Source organism: Eurypyga helias, unplaced genomic scaffold, assembly GCF_000690775.1.
Source record: "Eurypyga helias isolate BGI_N326 unplaced genomic scaffold, ASM69077v1 scaffold11593, whole genome shotgun sequence".
Classification (NCBI taxonomy): domain Eukaryota; kingdom Metazoa; phylum Chordata; class Aves; order Eurypygiformes; family Eurypygidae; genus Eurypyga; species Eurypyga helias.
In genome coordinates this window covers 8828-28066 of record NW_010239386.1, presented here as the reverse complement: position 1 = coordinate 28066, position 19239 = coordinate 8828, and the positions used below count along the sequence as shown (strand labels likewise).

Genomic DNA, 19239 nt, shown 5'->3' with positions numbered 1-19239 from the left:
GCAGGAATCCTCTGAGCCTGTTCAGTGTGTTTGATGTTATTTCCAAAGCGCATGTGGGGATCACAGCTGGTCGTTACAACTCATGGTTAAGGTCACCATTGCTACAGCTTGCTTCTTTTGCTGATGTAAGGGAGCTTCGTGAGTGTGGCTACCAAGCAAGGGTCGTGTTTTTATTCCCATTTTGATTGAGGTGTGGAGGTTAAATTGTTGCTGTACGGAGTGGCTTAGTGACCACTGAACCCAAGGTCTTTGTCTTTGTTCCTTGTGACTGATTGCTAATTTCTCCCCTTCCTTCCTCCAGTAATTAGAGAAGCAAAGAACAAGTCAGGAAACTTTTCTGGTTTACTCCTTTTCTTACTTACAGAGGGAAATTGTGTCTGCTTAGAGGGGAAAAGGGTAGTTCCCTAGATACAGGCTTAGCAACTCTTATGCAAAGCTCATTCAGGGAACTGGCTGTGAACTGGGAGAAGAGTAGCCCTAAACGGAAAATCATCTGATGAGAAGGAGGAGGAAAAACACCCAGAAAAGTTCTATCAGAGAACCATTTGGCAGAAAACCCAGTTTCTTCTCTTTTTTTAGTAAGTGCATCTTTCAGGAAGACTAAAGACTATTCGGACCTTTGAGGTTTTCATCTTCTGCTTGAACTCTTTCTTTCACCGAATTGGCTTTTGAGAACTGAGTTTCATACAACAGTGAACTTGCTCCCTTATTGCTTTGCTCCTGTTACAATGAATTCATTTCCTTCTTGGCATGTCAAAAATATAAAATCTTCTCAGTAAGGTTTTATTTTTATGCATGCAGAATTTATATATTCCCTTCCAGAAACCTTTTTCCAGGCTAACCATTTTTCTTCAGTGAAGAGACACACTAAAGGTAGACAGATTTTCCTGAGCGAGCTTATTACCATTCTTCTTGCGTGTGTAATAAATCCCTCGTTCTCATATGTGTTTTTCAGACCAGCTTCTCATCTCTCTCAGTCAAGTCAAGCTCCTAGAAAATATCAAGTTTCACAGGACAGGGCATGTTCTTCAGTATCTTTCAACTTTTGTTTGTTTTAAACTGTATTAGTTGATATACAGGCTACACAACTGTCTGACTGCACGACTGTGGGTATCACAGAAGAGCTGTCAGTCTGAAGGAAGGGGCTCAGCTTCGCTTAGGAAATCAGTAATCCATGGTTGTTTTGATGGCTTGAATTTTTAAGTGTATGGGAATACCGTTTCTTTAGAGTGCTCCTCTACCTCCAAATGAAAATCCCAGTGACTATATATCTGGGAGGAGGAGGGGTATAAAAGGGGTTCTCCTTCCGTTTTTAGGACTCACAGCATCATTAAGTGCTTTGAGCATCACTGCCATGAATGATGAAGCACTGTCTGGCTCTGAATACACAGGTGTGTCTATTCCAAGGTGTGCCATAACTGTCTTTCCTTTTCCTATTCTTTGTTTCAGTGAACTTCTGCAAGATTTGGAAAACTGTGAAAATGATCCTGTGGCTATAGCAGACTGTTTTGTTTCCAAGGTAAGTGACTGCTGCAGGAGCCTGCAGCACAACACAAATTACTTCATTAGCTTTTGAGACCTAATTCTGACAGCTTGTGTGACTTCAACTAAGAAAAGTTAGCAAACCTATGGAAAGAGAAGGGATTTCTCTTAGTAGGTTGTGTTAGGGATATGACTGTGATTTGTGGTTTTTAAAAAATCAAGAGGAAGGTATAATTTTCTTCAGTTAGTGTATCTGAGCTGGTGGAGCTGTTGATCTAAAGTTAATTTTCAGAATTTTTCTTTTTTTTTTAGTGGAAGATTACTGAGGTTCTTTTTTTTCCAACATTTTTAATAGAGGTGATCAAGTGGTACTCCAGTTGTGCCTTGTGAGCTTAAAAACAACTAGAGAATAGAGCTTGGTTGCATTTTTAGAAAAAGCAATAACCTTAACATACTTGTGGCCATATTGTTTTTCTGAGATGCATTTTTTTTCCCAAATCCTACAACCATACCTTTAATTTTCTTTTTAAAGGTGATGACCCAAAATCTAGCCTTAAGATTCAAATCTCACTCTCTTTGCTATACTTTGAATTTTCTGAACATTGGTCTGACATCTTTATTCTGTTGGGCAATTCTGAAGCCAAAAAATAAGTTTTTGTCAGGTGCGGGAAAAATACAGGGAACCAGAGTAGGTGTCCTTCATTGTAGGAAACCCAGAGAGACAGTTGGGGGAAGGGGAATGGCTATAATGTGTAGGACAAGAAGTGGTTAAGTAATTTGAGCTACAGATGACTCTTGTTCGCTGCAGACTTCACCAGAGAACCTACATATGCCTTAAATCTGTAGAGCCCAAATATGTTAAGAAATAATGCCTTCTCCATGATATTTCTGGGGAAGAGGAGTGGAGGAGGGGGCACGTAGTTGTTTAAATTTGGATAATCTTTCTATAGGTACGTTTGCCCTTTTCCATTAAAAACAAAACTAAAAACAAACCAACAATAATAAAGAGCCAAGCCCTGTCAAGTTTCATAGTTTGTCCTGAACTCTGTATTGCCAGCACCGAGCATTCAATGTAACAGGTCTGACACAAGGATTTAGGATTAACTGGATCACCCTCTCATGTTGCTTCAGGAATTTGCTTGGCACTGTTGTGACACAAGGGATTTTATCGTAAAGGGGAGCGATGATACCAGCTTAGTGCTGCTGTTTCACTGGATCACTTGCTTGAGTTGAGAAAGCTGTTTATTTATCTAGTAGTTGATCTTCTGTGAGCACTGGGAGATCTTAGTGATGTTACCACTACTACAAAAGTAGGATGTGTTTTTGCCCCATTGCTACAGGTTTTATTGCATGTTATTATTGCTCCAAATAGCCTACATTGAATTGAAGGAGAGAGAATGGGATAAGGGCAAGTCCTGCTTCTGGAAGGGATAACTCTATGTGCACACTGGGCCTGGCTGAATAGGAAGCAGCTTATCAAAAAAGGGATCTGGGGTCCTGGCGGACACGAAGTTCACCCTAAGCTAGTAGAGTGCCATGGAGTGGAGGCTGATGGTAAGGCCTTCAGGACACTTGCAGATACCACAGTTTAGAGCTGGTGGATCTTTCTACCCTATTGCTTGCTTATAGCTTGGACCACTCCTGGCCTGGGACATGAAACAGAGGTGGAGCGAGTGACAGAGCTTTCATTCATGTTGGCCAAGCTGAAAGGAGCTTTCCGGTAGACTTTCTGCCCATTAGCTCCAAAATCCATCTGCATATCATTGCTGGTGCTTTTTGTTCCCTTCTCAAATGCTTTTAGCATTTGTATTATTGGCAGGCAACTGCCTGATGGCTCAGAAATTGTTAGAGGTTGCAGTCCTAACAAGCATTACTTAGCTTCATCCAGACAAGTGCAAACACTTAAAGCAAAATCAACCAAAATACCCCACAGTTCTGGTTTTGGCCGTGAAGATGTCGTTACAGCAACTGCTGGCTGTCTTAACAGACTCCAGTTGTCCATTCTTGGTTGCTTGTATCTTCCCAGCATTGAGTAGTGGAAATAAAACTGCCTTTTTTGGCAGCATGCAGGCCTTCAAGTCTGACGGGACTTTGGCCATTTATTGTTTGATTGCTTCGAGTGTGCTAGATCTTCACTGTGAGTTAAGCGCCGGGATAACATCGTGCTGAAGTCATAGCTCACAGCCTTAGCTAATGGATGTAGCTCCGCTAGAGTTTCTTTAATGCTTCCAGTGGAACTGTGCTGAGGTTACACGAGCTCACGCTCCAGTGTCATTGTTTTCACCCTATTGGTTTGGCTGTGAATGCCATAGTTGGTGGGAATTTAAATGGATAACCAAGTTTTCACTGTAGGTACTGTGTTTACTTTCTGCATTTCATGAAGCTCAGTAACTGCATAAAGTAAGTGCTGTTTCTTCAGGATTCACGTAACATCTGTAACAACAGTTGTGGTTAAAGTAACTCTGGAGCTTGTTAGAACTGAGATGTTTGATATTTGTGAGAATATCTAGGGAGATTCATTATGTAAGGTCTAGTTTTGGACCATATTTGATGGACTGTTTCTTTGAACTTGACTCAGTTACTTGGTTTTGCTCAATAAAATTTGCTGTACAGCATTTTCTACTTCCCTCCCACCATCATATATCATTGTGTTTCTTGTGTAGAACTTTCATGCTTGAGTAGTACAGTCTTGCAACTTTTAAAGGAAAGAGAGTAAGGATTATCAAATCACATTAGCACACTTCGAGCAAAAACTCAGAATTTGAATCTTTAAAGATTTGAGTCTTCATCTTAATATTTGTTGTCCTGAGTGCTCAAAGTAAATAGCTCCTAAAATGGCAGCTTTTATTTGTTAGCAAGATGTCTTTAAACTAGCCAGTAACGTAAAAGTCACTAACAGATAAAATAACCATGCAAAACTATGCCTTTCTATAAATAGAAGTATTTAATAGTGACTTACAACATTGTATGAAATCTCCCTGCTACTAGCTATTTTAATTCATTAATAACTCACAGGCAAATGCAGACACAAATACAGGAAAGCATGCTTTTTAAAAACCTGCTGTCTGGAAGTGCATTACTGCCTTTGCCTTTCTGCCCCAAGACGCAGATGGTGTGGATGGGTATTTGTTTAAACAGCGTGGGATGGCTGCTGCACGGAAATAGCCTGCTACTGAGGGTACTGGGGTACTAGTTCAGTTTCTATGAGCTCTGCTCCTCCCTCTTTGTCTAGAGGAACCGTATTAACTCGGGTACATTAAATATCTTGGAGACATTTTGCTGGTAAATGTAATCGGAGGCTGATAAAAGGGTTTCAGTGCAAGCTTAGCTGTAGCTTAATTAGTCACATAAAAGTCTGTTTATATGTTTTCTCGCCAACTCAGTCTTTCATCTTCAAAGTAATGATTCCAGTGTTAATTAGAAGATCTACTTCAGTATTCCACACGTTTACATTTAAGTGAGTTGCTGCAAAGGAGAGCGTCATTCTGGCATGTTGCTCTTCTCACTCAGCACCCCAGAAATTCAGAACATATGTTTTCTGAAAGACTCACCAACAGCTTAACCAAGGGGTAAGGGAGAATTACTGTAGTCTAGCAACTCATTAGTGAAGAGGTGATCCAGACAATTGGCTTCAGGTTACACTCTGACTCAGCTCATTTTCTCAGTCTCCATTTTCTTTTAAAGTGCCTTTTATGGCTATAAAAAAAGCACAGTTGCCCCAAGAGTGGAGAGAAGACTGGCGCTGTAGCCGTGTGTTTGGCACTTCACTTCATGAGAAGGGGATGCACAGTGAATTGATTCAGCAGCGGGGTCAAGCCAAATATAGCTGCGATCTTCTAGTGCTTGGCTTTGTTCTTCAGGGTGACTTGTAGTCAGTGCGGGTGAACTCTCGGCTTGGGTCTCAGTTTTTGTACCCTCTACCACACTAGGTTTGGGCCCCCAGATTGGAAAAGAACTCTGGAGCAATACCAATCTCCCATCAGAGATCATTTTTTAATCTGGTTTGAATACAGTTGAGGTGAACAAAATTAATTTCAAACCGAGTAAGGATAGGACTGTCCAAAGGAATCGTGATGAGCATAGCTGTTTTGCTTGCATTGTGAAAGTATTGATAGAAATATGGTAAGTCTATCTCAGCCCGGGATTTTCTGTTGCTTCTAAACATAGTTCACAACGTTGGCTTTAGCCTGCAGGGCTTGTGCCCTGATATGCTCCCAGGGACACAGGGCTCACTCTTGGGAATCTGTGGTAGAGTAGAGCAGGCCAGCCGGGCATGTGAACTAAAGGTCCCTTCTTTGACTGTGCAGAGGTACTGGGTAACCAGGCAGGCTCTGGGAGAGCGGCCGTCCTGAGTAGTGATACTTCCTTACTCAGGCTTAGGAAAAGCCTCTCTTGAAGCGGTTCTGAATCAACGTCATACACCTTGCCAAGACATCAGAAGGAGTCCGGACGTGTTCACATGAATCCTGCTGATGTCTCGGCAAGGTATATGAAGTTGATTCAGCCCAGCTTCCTAAGTTTGAATGCGCACCAACAACCTCATTCTGGAGGCACAATCCATGAAATTGACTTTCTACTGGCAGTCTGACGGCATAGCATGGTACAAGTAGATGCTCTCTGATGGTTTCCTTTGATGAAATGAACTGTGGTGTGGTGAAGCGCGTACATGTATAAGTGCAGTATGAAATTTGAAGTCTTGTCTGTTCAGAAAGCAGGGATGATTGTGAAACCATTCTTAAGTTTTTTAGAGGTGTTGAGGGCATAAGGAACTACGGGTGTGTGTTTTGGGTTTTTTTTTTTTTTGATACAAGTTGTTTGGTTAATAGCTAGACTAACATTCTTTTAAAACCAAAAATCCCACTGAAAATAGTTTTGACCTTGTGTTAAAAAAAAACCCTAAACAGCAAACTACACCCCACCCAGAATAAAACCAAAACAAAACACGAAGTGGAAGAGTGTGAAAAGGCTCCTGGGCTTTCAGACTTGCTTTTGATTTTGCGGGGGAGTATTTTGATTTTGCACTCAGTCCACTCCGAAACCCTGATATCTTTGGCCTTGTGTATTTTACAGATAATGCTTTCATTTGTTAAGATTTCACAACAGATACACCTTTCTTTTTTGTTTGAAAAGCAGAACAATCGTGACTGTATTTATGACTAGAATATATATACGTATTTAAAAAAAAATTGACACAAAATGTTCTGCATTTTGCTCATGAAGTAGTTCTATAAACTGCATTGTTCTGTGATTGCAGCCATGGGAATATATTACGATCTGTAACTAAAAAAACCCTAAACTGAAACCTTGTATTAATATATGCATATATAAAATAAATGACCTTTTTCCATCATACTGAATTTTATCCTAATTATCTGTTTTAAGCACCCTGACCTGTTAACAAGTGCTATAGAAAATTACAGTGTAATGTCTCCAGTGCTCTAAGGCTTGTTAATTCTTCATTTTGAGTGGGAAGGGTTTGGAGCCGTGGCCGGGGTCCCAAGTGTGGACGCGAGCAGGCTATGATCACACAAGCTCGCTGTCTCCGAGTGGACACAGGGTGAGGGTTCACCGCCGGAAAAACTAGCTGCGACAACATAATTAATTAAGCGTGAAAAACCAAGCTAAATCATTTATTTGTATCAAGACTACATTTGGTTGGTTTGTTGGTTTCTAAGAGAAGAGCAGTTTAATAAGCTTATAGCCCACTAGTGAGTAAATGGAGGGATTGCATTCCCCTAGAGAAACATTTATTAGAAGTCTGCTTGAGTTACTTTTTTTTTTTTCCAGTACAGTTAATATAGAAATCCAGTAAGAAATACTGAAATGAATTGCAATGACTTGTGAGGAGCAGCATCTCGCTTTATGCGGGGTCCGTATGGATCACTGCTCAGTGGACAAATGAACGGCACAGTCTGATTTACCCCTGTGAAGGGGGCGAAGGGAGCCGTGCTCTTGGAAATGGGGAGGGGTACTGCCTGAGCTGGCTCTTTCTGATGAATGGCAAAACAACCCCAGCAATGAGAAACAATAGCCACAGCTGGCTTCAGCCCTCTCCCCAAGTGGTGTTGCTCCACGGAACACATCTGCTATCTGTGAAGGCAGGTCTTTGGTTTTGCCATTCCCTCTGGGGAGGCTACCTCTCGCCGGGCACGGCTGTTGTGCTGCAGAATGCTGGAGTCCGGTCTGAGGATGCTCTTGAGTGGAAACTGGGGTCTTGCTTCCTACCAGAAGATTGCTTTTTATTGGTCTAGGGTTCAGGAAAAAAACCCTAATTGATTCTGGGAGCACTTTGCTGTTCTGCAGAGCTTTCTTAGTCTTTAGGACTCCAGCAAGCTGCAGAAATTGCGTATTATTTGGGGTAGAAGTTGATAGGCAGATGTGAATTTAAAGCACATGGGAACGTTTCTGGAAACCTGCACTTGCGTAGAATTAAATGATGATGATTAAGAAAAAAATCTTAGGCCAAGAAGGAAAGAAATGAAGCTCAGGCTTTTCCTCTGAGAAGCTTGTCAGCATTAAGTGTGGGCAATTTCACTGTGACAGGCAAGCGTGGAAACCCACCTAAATCTAGTTAGAACTTGTTTGGGTAATGACTGTCTGCTTTCACAGAAGCATAGTTTACTTAGAAGCCACGAAAGTGAATTATTTTTTTTCCCCCCACACTTAGACTATGCTCAAATGTGAAAATATTTCTAGTTGTTTGAGAATTGCAAACCAAACAACCTGCAAAACTTGGTTCTTCCAGTAAGCAGGTGTGTGCTTTAGCATGCAAAAAAATAGGTATGTGCAAATCAGCTGTTTGAAAGGGGGGTATGGTGATGGGGTTTTGTTTGTTTCTGTTTGGTTTGGGGTTTTTTTTTGTTGTGTTGGTTTGGGGTTTTTTTTTTTTGGGTGGTATTTTTTGTTTGTTTGTTTTTTTAACATGCATAGATGTTCATAAAGAACCTTGGAGGGTCTGTTGCAAAGTCACTTATCTCTGTGTATATCTCCTTAGTTTTTTTCCTTCCAGTAAAGGATATATTTACCTGCCAAAAAAATGAATTTAAATACCAGGTGTCTGGTAGTGCTGCTAGTTGGACAAAATCTAAATATATGTAAACCTTTCCTCCCCATGCAGAGCGAAGATTTCCACATATATACGCAGTACTGCACCAACTACCCAAGGTAGGAATTCTGAGTTCCTTTTCCTCGTTTGTCCCTTGGCCAACTTATGTAATACGAGTTACAGTCTATACAAAAAAAATCAGCTTCTCCCTCTCTCAGATTGGAGGAAAGGTCAGGGAGTTTACCTTTTCTAAAAAAAAAAAAAAACCCGCCACCCTAAAATTAAAGGAAACAAACCCAGAAATGTGCTCATCTGAAGTTTTGTTTTCACTGTTTTTGTCATTCATTGCTGCTATCCTCCTTCAGAAAATTATGGTCTTATCCTGCAGTGCTCCACATAAATAATTGCCAGTAAGAGAGAGTGGTTGCGTGTCAAGGGAAAACGTAACTGAATGTACAACTTAACCAAAACCCGTCAGAAACAGCAGTGATTGCTGGTTGAACCCGCTGCCCCCTCTTACAAGGGAAAGAAGAAACAATTTTTGACTTTACGGACAGACTCATGGAGACAACATGTCCTAAAGGTTCGTGTTGGTGTTTCCAGGTCGGTGGCTGTGCTGACGGAGTGCATGAGGAACAAGGCGCTGGCTAAGTTCTTCAGGGAGCGGCAAGAAGCTCTGCAGCATTCTCTGCCCCTGGGCTCATATCTCTTGAAACCTGTCCAACGCATCCTCAAGTACCACCTGCTCTTGCACGTAAGCACCCAGTAGAAATGTATTTGGGTTAGGGTTGCTGCATGTCAGAGTTCCTGCATCTGGTACAAGGCTTGAAAGATTCTGGGTTGCCTCAAGTGCTCTTTCTTTCGGGGGTGTTTGATATCTACACGTAGGGACTCTTTCTGTCTTCGTCACTTCACAGCATATGCCTCTATTTGGAGTGGGGAATTTGTGGTGACTGTTTTAGACACATTGGATCAGCCTGTGAACCCAAATAATTAGCACTTAAAAAAACCAAAAAAACCCAAAAAAACCAAACACCAACACCCACCACCCACCCCCCAAACACCCTAATCTGTAATTCTGAAATTGTTTGGAAGATTCTTGTCACGATTAAACATAAATTTATTGTTCCAATGAAAACCAGCATTTTTCCACATGTTGCAATGCTGGGGGTGGTTGAAAGAATGACTAAATACGTATAAACACCCTGATTGGTAAGAATTTTGTGGAGAAGGATGACTGAGGAAGTGGGAACTCTTTCCATATTCATCGAATTGAGTTAAGCAAGTTTCGGAAATTCCTGCTTTATTGTTAAGGTTTTCCACATGTGTTTGCTATTAGAGAGTCGTTCTAGTGAAGTGTAAAGACACTGATCCTTATTTAAAATGTCTGGTGCTTTTCTGCTCTCCAGCTGTAAAGCAATACCTAGTGTAATTCCACCAGGGTTTTGTAAGCGTGTAGATATGTTCTGCGTTTTAGGAAAGCCATCAAACGCTGCCTGAAAAGGTCTCCTGTCAGCGTGCTGCGCTCTCTTTCCGTGCCTCTCTGCTCACATCAGCCGCTGCAAGTATAGTCGCTGCTAACTGACCGTAAAGGCTCGGCTTTGTCAGTCACCTTGTGTTAATCACATTGATAACGGCGCGCAGTAGCCACAAAGGCCAGCATGTTGCGTTTGGGTGATCGCAATGCAAAGACAGAATGGTACAGATAAAAACATAGTATTGTGTCCAGCTGGGAAATTCATTTAGAAATAACAGGAGTTCTTTTTCTTCTCTTCCCTGCCTTAGGAAATAGAAAACCACCTTGACAAGGACACTGAGGGCTATGATGTGGTGCTGGATGCCATAGATACAATGCAGAGGGTGGCATGGCATATAAATGACATGAAGAGGAAACATGAGCATGCCATCAGGCTCCAAGTGAGTTCCCAAAGAGATTTTATGGATGTTTGTGAGCTGGTTTTGTCAGTGTATATGCCATTAACGTTTTTTAGTTTATCTTTTCTTTTAATCTTTGTCAGTCATAATTTGGACTCCTGTTGAGCGTGCCTGTGGCTGTTTGATCGTAGAAACCGCGGTCATAGCTTCTGCAGGAAAATCTCAGACATCTCTACCCTGCAAGCAGCATCCTGTAAAGCATGTATTTTGCAGTAATATGGAACTTAAGATAACTTTTCTTTCTTCCTTTCCCTCAATTGTACAGCAGTGCTGTACAACCCTAGGGCATGGCTTTGTTCAGAAATCCTGTGGTTTCCGATTTCTCCCCTTTGTGCTGATTAATTTTGTTTTGAGGCGTTTCTACTGCTTCTTGTTTAAGTACTTTCCTCCTGGGCTTTTGAAGACTCATTAACAGTTGCTTTGTGCAAAGCATAAACCTAGAAACATGAGAGTTAGAAAAAGGTTAAATTTGCTTCAAATGAAGAATTTTTGAAGAGAAAACAAAAAGCTACGCCCTGAGTAACTTTTGGCATTGAGAACAAGCTCTTTTCATTCCGTTTCAAACTTCTCAGTGAATCACAATTTTACGTTACGTTTTCATCAGCAGTATTTATATTCCTTTCAGAAAATTAGGGGGATTTTTTTTAGTTTATAAAAGGGAGTAATAGGCTCATACCATTCCAGAAATCTGTGTCATGTTATTCTTTGTCCCTGTTTTTCTTTTTAACATAAATGCAACTTATTAGCCCTCGTTTTCTGTGGGTTGTTTGGTTTTTTTGTTTTGGGTTGTTGGGTTTTTTTTTTTTCTTTCCCCACTTACATGTAGGGAGAATAGGGTTACATTTTATAATATGTTGCCTGCAGCAGTGTAACCTTTGCCACACATTGCTGGAAATGCATGCTAATGACTTTTAACAACAGACTGCTATAAATCTGAGTAATGATAACCAGTAATATTTGGCAATAAAGAGGCTTAAATGCTTTTGGAAAAAAGCATATTTTAAAAAAATTTATTGAACTCAGCTCGCAAATATATGGGGTTGTGGAAAATGTTTATGCTCATAGTTGCCCTTTAAAAAAGTAAAATCTGTTTCTGCAGCCATAAGGATAGGTCATCTGTGGGCTGTCACACTGCCATTTGGTCTGTGATGTTGCAAGTACTGCAACAGCAGTTCCCGTGTGGAGTCTCCCTCAACAGTGATAGACTTGACCCCTGTGCTGTACCCTGACTTATTTACAAGTTTGTGGAGAGATCTGTTAAAATGCAACTTTTTTCAATTGTTATGTTTAAATTTTTCTTTTAATAACAGTCTGGTGTTTAATCCAAAGTGTGCTGCTTTGGGGTTTTCTTCCCATGAATGCTCAGTCTGCATTTGTGCTTTATATGTACTGAGATGTTTTCTCAGTATGATGCTGTGTTACAGTGTAGTGTCCTATAGAAACCAGCCTAGGATGAGGAAATCTGTCCCTGCTTTGCTAATGCTGCCAGGTTTAAAGTCTGATGGATGTTTTTAAAGATTTCCCTAATTAAGATTTAGCCTGCATTTACAATTTGCCGTCCCATGCTTTAAGTCCTCTGTCATTGCCACTGACAGAAAAAGCAAGGAAATCAAGGAAACAAGAATAGCCATAGCTAAGTGATACAGGCTTGTGAAGATGTTCTTAGGTGTTTCTCCAGTCTTTTTTTTTCTTAAGTAGTAAATAAGGTGATAAATATCTGTGGTATGTATGCAGATAATTGAAAATACAAATAAAGTTTCATTGTCAAATGATTAGTTGACCAAATCACTTCCGGTCCTTTAGTCTTCTGAGAAACGTCTCTTCAATGTGAACACCTCACAAAAGTGTCTCCTGTGATGGGCCTACGGGACATGGACACGACATTGTAATTCAGTGGGGGACACACAACTTCATGAGGATACCCAGGGTGAGAGGGAAATGTTAAGAGGGGATTGGTTAGGAACATAGAGTGGATGACGGCTGAGTTACAGAGCGTTTTCCGTCTCTGCAAGGATAGGGAGATGAGGTTGTGCACTTTCATTACAGGCTGCCCTGGGAGCTCAGGGCTCTTCGCTGGGTCCAGGCAGAGGAGGTAACCAGTACTCAGGAGGGCATGTTTTAGTTTGGGCTTAGCAGTAGGCCTCCAAGCACCTGGCCACAGTGTTGCACATAACCTGGCAGCCTCACTATTGGTGTGTATGGCGACTTTCCATTGTGGGATGCTGAGTGTTATATAGGAGAGTGGGAATGGCCTCAGTAGACTGGGTCTTCATTTCAGTAAGATCTCCGAAATGAATGTTGGTTGTTGTTCTTTGATCTCTTGCAGGAGATACAGAGTTTGCTCACTAACTGGAAAGGGCCAGACCTCACGAGTTACGGGGAGCTGGTGTTAGAAGGAACATTTCGCATTCAGCGAGCCAAAAATGAGCGCACGTTGTTCCTCTTTGACAAGCTGCTGCTGATTACAAAAAAGAGAGACGAAATGTTTGTGTACAAAGCGCACATACTGGTACGTCGGAGGGCAGGTGGTCATGTGCTGTCTCCTCAAAACTCCTCTGTGATTCATGTCATTGCCTCTCTTTGTTGCAGTGCGGGAACCTGATGCTTGTTGAAGTAATACCAAAGGAACCACTCAGCTTTAGCGTCTTCCACTACAAAAATCCCAAGATGCAACATACTGTCCAGGTAAAAGAGAAATCCCCTGCCCACCAGGTAACCCGATTGACAGCCGTGTGCTGTTCCTGACCCTACATAGCCCAGTAATGCATTTCCTCATGGTGGTGCCGTGTTTTTTTTATCAGGCGAAGTCGCAGCAAGACAAGCGCCTTTGGATTCTTCACTTGAAGAGGTTAATTCTAGAAAATCATCCTGCTAAAATTCCTGCTAAGGTAAAAATAAAAAAAACCCCAAACAAACAAAACGACAAAAAAAGCCCACCACCTCCTTGTATGTGTAGTAAGTTAAAGCAGTCTTGTTAGCTGCAAGATGCATGGCAATTTACAGAAAATTTAGACTCCGGGAGATTAATTAACATGTTGTTTCCTTACGTCTTTAAAAGTTCCTCAAAATCATTGGGAAACTTCCACTACAAGCATCTACGGGGCTTGGTGCAGGAGCAGAATTTAACTGGGTTACACCGTTGCTGGCCATACTGGGATTTGCCTGCTAAGACATGAGTAGCAGAGATGCAGTGTCAGAAAGCTTAACTGTAAGAGCATGCCGTAGCTTGCCACTGCCTGTCTGCGCCGCACCGAGGTGTGCTAACTGCCGTGCGGGCAGACGTTACCAAGCTAATTTTAATCGGCGTTGGGTAGATACCGTAGCAGTGAAGCTGTTGGCAGCACTCACTTCACTTTACAAATACGCACTCCCAGCCTGAGCACCGCATCCTTCGCTGGGACATCTGGGCCCTTTTTGGTGAGACAGCTTTATGCCAGAGAAAATGGGGTGCTGATACCACATTCAGAGCTGTCATGCCTTGGAGTAGGGAAACCTGGTCCTTTTATTGATGCAATCCTGCCTCAGAGCTGCAGGTGATGTTTTCCAGGGTACCATGTTGCGCCTCTCTAGGGGTGTTAACCCTAGTTTACTCTTGCCCTGGCACAGCAGCCATTGACTCACGTGGAAGCAGGATTTTTTTCCTGATTTTTTTGTTTCCACTGAGCTTTCCCTGCCCCTCCCCTCCCTCCCAGTATTAATTTCACTGATTGGTTTCCCTGACATTTTTTTCCAGAATTTTATGCTGCAATGGCTAAAATTACAGCAAAATTACATGACTGACATACACAGTAATATACTTAAGTCTCATTTTCAACACTTGAACAAAACAGAATTATGGGAGAAAAAAGGCAGTTGCTATTACTAATTCTCCTGTTTTTGTTGACAGAGTTTATCGAAGGTATAATGTTTATGCTAGTATCCATGCTTACAATGTAAATACTCATTGTGGTTTATGAGGTTGTAAAAAAAAAAACAACCCTACTACAGCATGATCTCAGTTTTTTTTATCAATATTTTTTCTTACTTCTTATTGCATTTTTTCCTAATCTATGGAAAAAATGTGTAACAAAAAAATCTAATGCCATTTTCTGCTCTGACCAAATAAATCTCTGAGGTTGTCTGCACTTTTTTTTTTTTTTTGCCTAACCGGTAGGTGCTAGTTGTGAGACTTTTATCGGCCCGGTTTTTGGAGCATTTAATAGTAGTCCGCATATGCCGCCTGGTGGGAAATTACGGAACTGCACGTGTAGAAGGGCAAGCAGGTTACACAGGGTATTTTAGTTTAGTTTAGTTTCTTATTTATTAGCTGCTGTGCTTGATTAAATAACCAGATTATTTTTCCTATTTAAAGAAATTTGACAAACTTTAAGCAATCATAAGTTGTTTTTTTTTTTATCCTCATTCAATCTTAATTAAACGTATTTATTTATTTATGTAATAGCTATTCCTCAATGGTACCCTTAAAGGAGGCAAGATTGATGGCATTTTCTGTGCCAACAATTTCAGAGTTGAGAAGTAACAAGGGACTTAAGATATTTCATCTTTAGAGAGGAAATGTTCTGTCAATCACCACAAAAAATGTGATTCCCAGATACTAGGGCTGGTTTTGTGCTGATCCCAGCCGAACATTGCGATGAGTATCAAGGGCTCTGAATTCTGGGACTTGCAGAGAGATCTCTGGAGGTTTGAGTCTCCATGGAGGAGACCCAGCATGTGCAGCATGTTCTCAGCCAGGCACAGCCCCTGTCTTTGAAGCCAAAGTAGTTTTTGTGGTCAGATGTCCTGTCACTACTCCCTTCTGGAGTTCCTCACACCGGTGGGTGCTGTAGGTACGTGCTCTCCCCTCTCACTGACCGAAGGGAGGTGGGCACACAAGGCAGAGCAGCTGTGGGCTGTGAACAACAGGTTTTTGTGCAAAGCCCTGAAGATAAGCTCTGCTAAGTTCCTGCCAACAGAATTCTTCTTCACATGTGTAACGTGTGCAGCACACAAAGAAAGACAGAAAATAATGCTGCTAACTGTATTTATTACTTCAGAAATGAAGCTTGCTGTTGTTTACATATCAACTCACTACTGTCTGTAATACGCAATGTAATTTGTCCTTCTATTTACAGTTTAACTTTTTCATTTGTTACTTTTTCAGGCCAAGCAGGCCATTCTAGAAATGGATGCCATACGTAAGTTGGTTCTTTTTTGCTTTTGTTTTAGAAAATGAACAAAGCCATCTTCAAAAGTTTGGCTCTAACTGTTGGTTTCATTTGAGATGGAAGAAGGCCAGGCTTATGTTCCTTGAATTGCGACCTTGCTGGAAACTCCAAAATTGGGTGGAGATCCTGTGGAGCTCTGTAGGCATTGGGCTGACTGATCTGCACCCAACAAGTTATGTCTCGTGATCAGCAAGGAGGAGGCGGATAAGACCTTCTGTAAACACTGGCTGCTCTCTTTTGCTTTTGCAATAGTCCTATGGTAGAACTGCTGAGGGAGACTTGGAGTAAAGCAGGCTTGTTACTTATTTACGTAGTTGTTGCTGTAGATAATTGGTCAGGAAGGCTCCCACTGAGAAACTGGCAAACGCACATAATGATGATGGATGACTGTTGCTGGGAGCAAGGCACAACTAAATGGGCAAAGCGTTTCTGTGGCTGGGTGGTTAACAGCTACCCTGCATCAGCGAATCTTGCTTGCATTGCTTCAGGCTCTGATGCGAGTGCCACTATATCAGTCATAAAGGGATGATGGCACTGCCTGCAGGGAACGCTGCTGAGGCCTGTGAAGTGACACCCCTGTCACTCCCTGATTCCTTGTGCCTCTGCTTGTTCCACAGATCACCCAGGCTTCCACTACAGCCCCGAGGGAGAAATGAAATCATCGTACCAGCCCAAAGAAGGCACTGCTCCTCACAGAGTGAGAAGGAAATCAGGTGAATAAACTCCTTTACCACCAAGATAACAGAAGGAAAACCAAGCAGGGTTATTTAGGGTTCGGTCAGGCTGGGCACAAGGAATTGGTCTTTAACTTGCACTCCATGCATATATAACATGGCACAGTTTCTCTCAGATATGGGTAGAACATCTTATTAACCATTTATTGTTTGTGTGTTTTATGTTTTTTTATCCACTGTTTGCATTTCATTTCATGGATACACATTCCTAATGGTGGATGTATAAAGAACAGTTGGATAAAAGAATGCATATGCGGGAGAGCCAGTCACATTATTTAAAGCTCTGCCCCTAAAATAGTTACTGTCTCAGGAGTGGTTTCATCCTGATTATGATAGGTTTGTTATTTCAAAACATAATTACTATCTTTACTGAGTGTGATGTCTGCCTTATGGATAATAAAGATGTGACAGGTGGTTATGCTGACTTTGTTGAGTTTTTTTTTCCTGCTAGCTCAAACAAACATCCATAATTACTGTTAGTTTCCCCTTGAAGCCACCACCTATGTCTGTGTAGTTGGGTGACTTCATATTGCAGTCACTGTGTTCCCCTCTTCAACTACTTAAAAGACCTTCCCGGTTTGGGATCTATAGCATTGTGTACTGGGAATGACTTCAACAAGGTTCATGAGAATCTTGATGTAGTGATTTATCACACAGCAGCACTCGTGTCTGAAAAACAAGTTTTAATTACTTTTCAGGCATCTACCTTTGTTTCTGAGGCAAAGGATTGTATTGGTGCTGCTTTGCCTGTAAAAAGAATAAAAATTTACATGTGGCTTGTTGTATGGAGGGCAGCTGCTATTGCATTAAGAAACATGTATGTTCTTTGGTAACAGCTGTAGGTTTGACACTTCAACAAATAGGTTTTTTGTGAGGAAATTGGATGATTAATATTGAAAATCTGGCTTCCCTGGATGGGCTCAGAAACTTAGATTTTTGGTATCAGTGTTACAAAAAGTTGGCCAAAATGCCCTTATCTTTCTTCAGGATGCTGGAGTGCTTAAACGTGTCGTTGTCTTTTTCAGAACCCTCATCTAGAGTCCATAAAGTTTTGAAGTCAAATGGTAAGCTGTCGTGTATTGTTTTGTACACAGAAACACCTAGTGTTTTTTTGTACTTCGTAGAACAAGTAAAGACTGATCCTTTTCTCCTATAACTTTCCCTAAATACACTGGGGAGGAAGGGCTGGGAGAAGGGGAGTGGAGAAGTCTGTGCAAAGAAAACAAACCAGTAGTGTTCAAACCTAACGTCTGCTTTTCCACACTGGGGTTCTGGTCCTGTGAACATCCTCGCAACTGAACACACAGAGACTTGGCCATTGTGAGTAGTTGCTCATATCATACCAATGTTGCAAAATCAGGACCTCAAGGGGAACGGTGGTAAAGCTCAGCTGTCCCTGTTTTACCAGAGACCCTGTTGTCTGTTTGCTAAGTTGCTGTTACATTTAGCCCCCTTTTCAGAATTCGTAATTGGGATATTAGTGTAGCGTTAAAAGGGGCATAGACTGGCACCAGTTTGATTACTCACGAAGTGTGTATTTCTGTTTTCAGATACAAGTCCAGATATGCAGAAGGTAAGCCATTTCTTATATTTCTTGGTTTAGCACTTTCAAATTACTTAGAGCATAGTTTTTACTGTAGAATCTACTGCTTCTTGATTGTCTTGATTTTAAGAATGGAAACAAAACTATGCATGTTTAGTGTCTCCAAAAGATTACTGGAATGAAAGCAATAGAAATACAGCTAACTATTTCAGGAATATCTAGTAAAGAAAAAATGGTTAATCTGTATATTGTGGTACTTTATAATACAGTACAATCAATTACTAATGCTATAGGGTACTTAAAAATGTGCAAGGTGTCCCTGCCCATGGCAGGGGGGTTGGAACTAGATGGTCTTTAAGGTCCCTTCCAACCCAAACCATTCTATGATTCTATGAAAATACCACTATAATCACAGAAGTGCTGTGTATAAAGATAATATTTATTCTTTGGACCATATTGTCTTTGCATTTATTAAACAAGACTGTAAAGTTTCAGCTTATTCTGAGATATATATATGCACATATATATATATATATGTATGTTATATAAATCATTATATATGACCAAACAGAGCAGATATATCTTATAGCAGATGGAAATTAACATTTATAGTTTTTACTTTTTCTGTAAGAATTTGTAGTGAAGTTCCCAGTGCAGTTTGAAAGTCTCTGGTTGAATTTCAGGTCCTAGGGTTCTGTTTGGGATAGAATTTGAAATGAGTGTGTGAAAGATGTATAAACAGGGTACATGAGAGATGACTTCACTGGGATGCCATAACACCGAAGCCCATGATTGGGGTGGGGGTTTTTGCGTGTGTTTTTTCAGTTCTAAATATTCTATGGAAAAATACTGATTGATTTACTTATTTCTTTATAAATCTCATTTCAGTGCAGCTAACTGAATATAGTTTAAATGTTGCCTTTGTCTGATGTAAAACAGTGTCTTACTGAAATATATAATCTCTATAAGCTTCTAATCAGGGTTTTGTGGTGTTTTTTTAAAGCGGATCAGTATTGAAGGAGCCCTGTTATCGCAAGCTGCCAAACTAGGATCAAATGAAGCCCTGCTGAATTCTAGGAAAAAGGTTCCATTGGAAGCCAGTGGGCTGGAGAGCCGATTTCAAGAGTCCGTTGAGCCAGCCTACAGCAGTGATCAGGACGAAAATCTTCGGACTTCTGCTGTGGAACAGATTGATGCTGATGATGAGGAAGAGTCTGAACAGGTAGGAAGAAGAGGGGAGAAAAAAATTCTTTTTTCCTGGGGAGGATGGAGGAGGTAATGAAATTATCTGTA

The 19239-nt window shown here is 41.1% G+C and overlaps 1 protein-coding gene across 1 annotated transcript in view; it reads left to right on the top strand.

Moving 5' to 3' along the window:
* LOC104506992 (pleckstrin homology domain-containing family G member 1-like) overlaps positions 1 to 19239 on the top strand; it is a gene marked incomplete at its 5' end in the record, with an annotated part of 29972 nt that overhangs the window by 3918 nt on the left and 6815 nt on the right. Inside the window, 12 exon segments of the mRNA XM_010148143.1 lie at positions 1450 to 1519; positions 8600 to 8646; positions 9131 to 9281; positions 10313 to 10444; positions 12789 to 12971; positions 13052 to 13147; positions 13264 to 13350; positions 15606 to 15639; positions 16287 to 16382; positions 17429 to 17467; positions 17954 to 17976; positions 18950 to 19168. Of these exon segments, the coding sequence (XP_010146445.1) occupies positions 1450 to 1519; positions 8600 to 8646; positions 9131 to 9281; positions 10313 to 10444; positions 12789 to 12971; positions 13052 to 13147; positions 13264 to 13350; positions 15606 to 15639; positions 16287 to 16382; positions 17429 to 17467; positions 17954 to 17976; positions 18950 to 19168 (1177 nt within the window).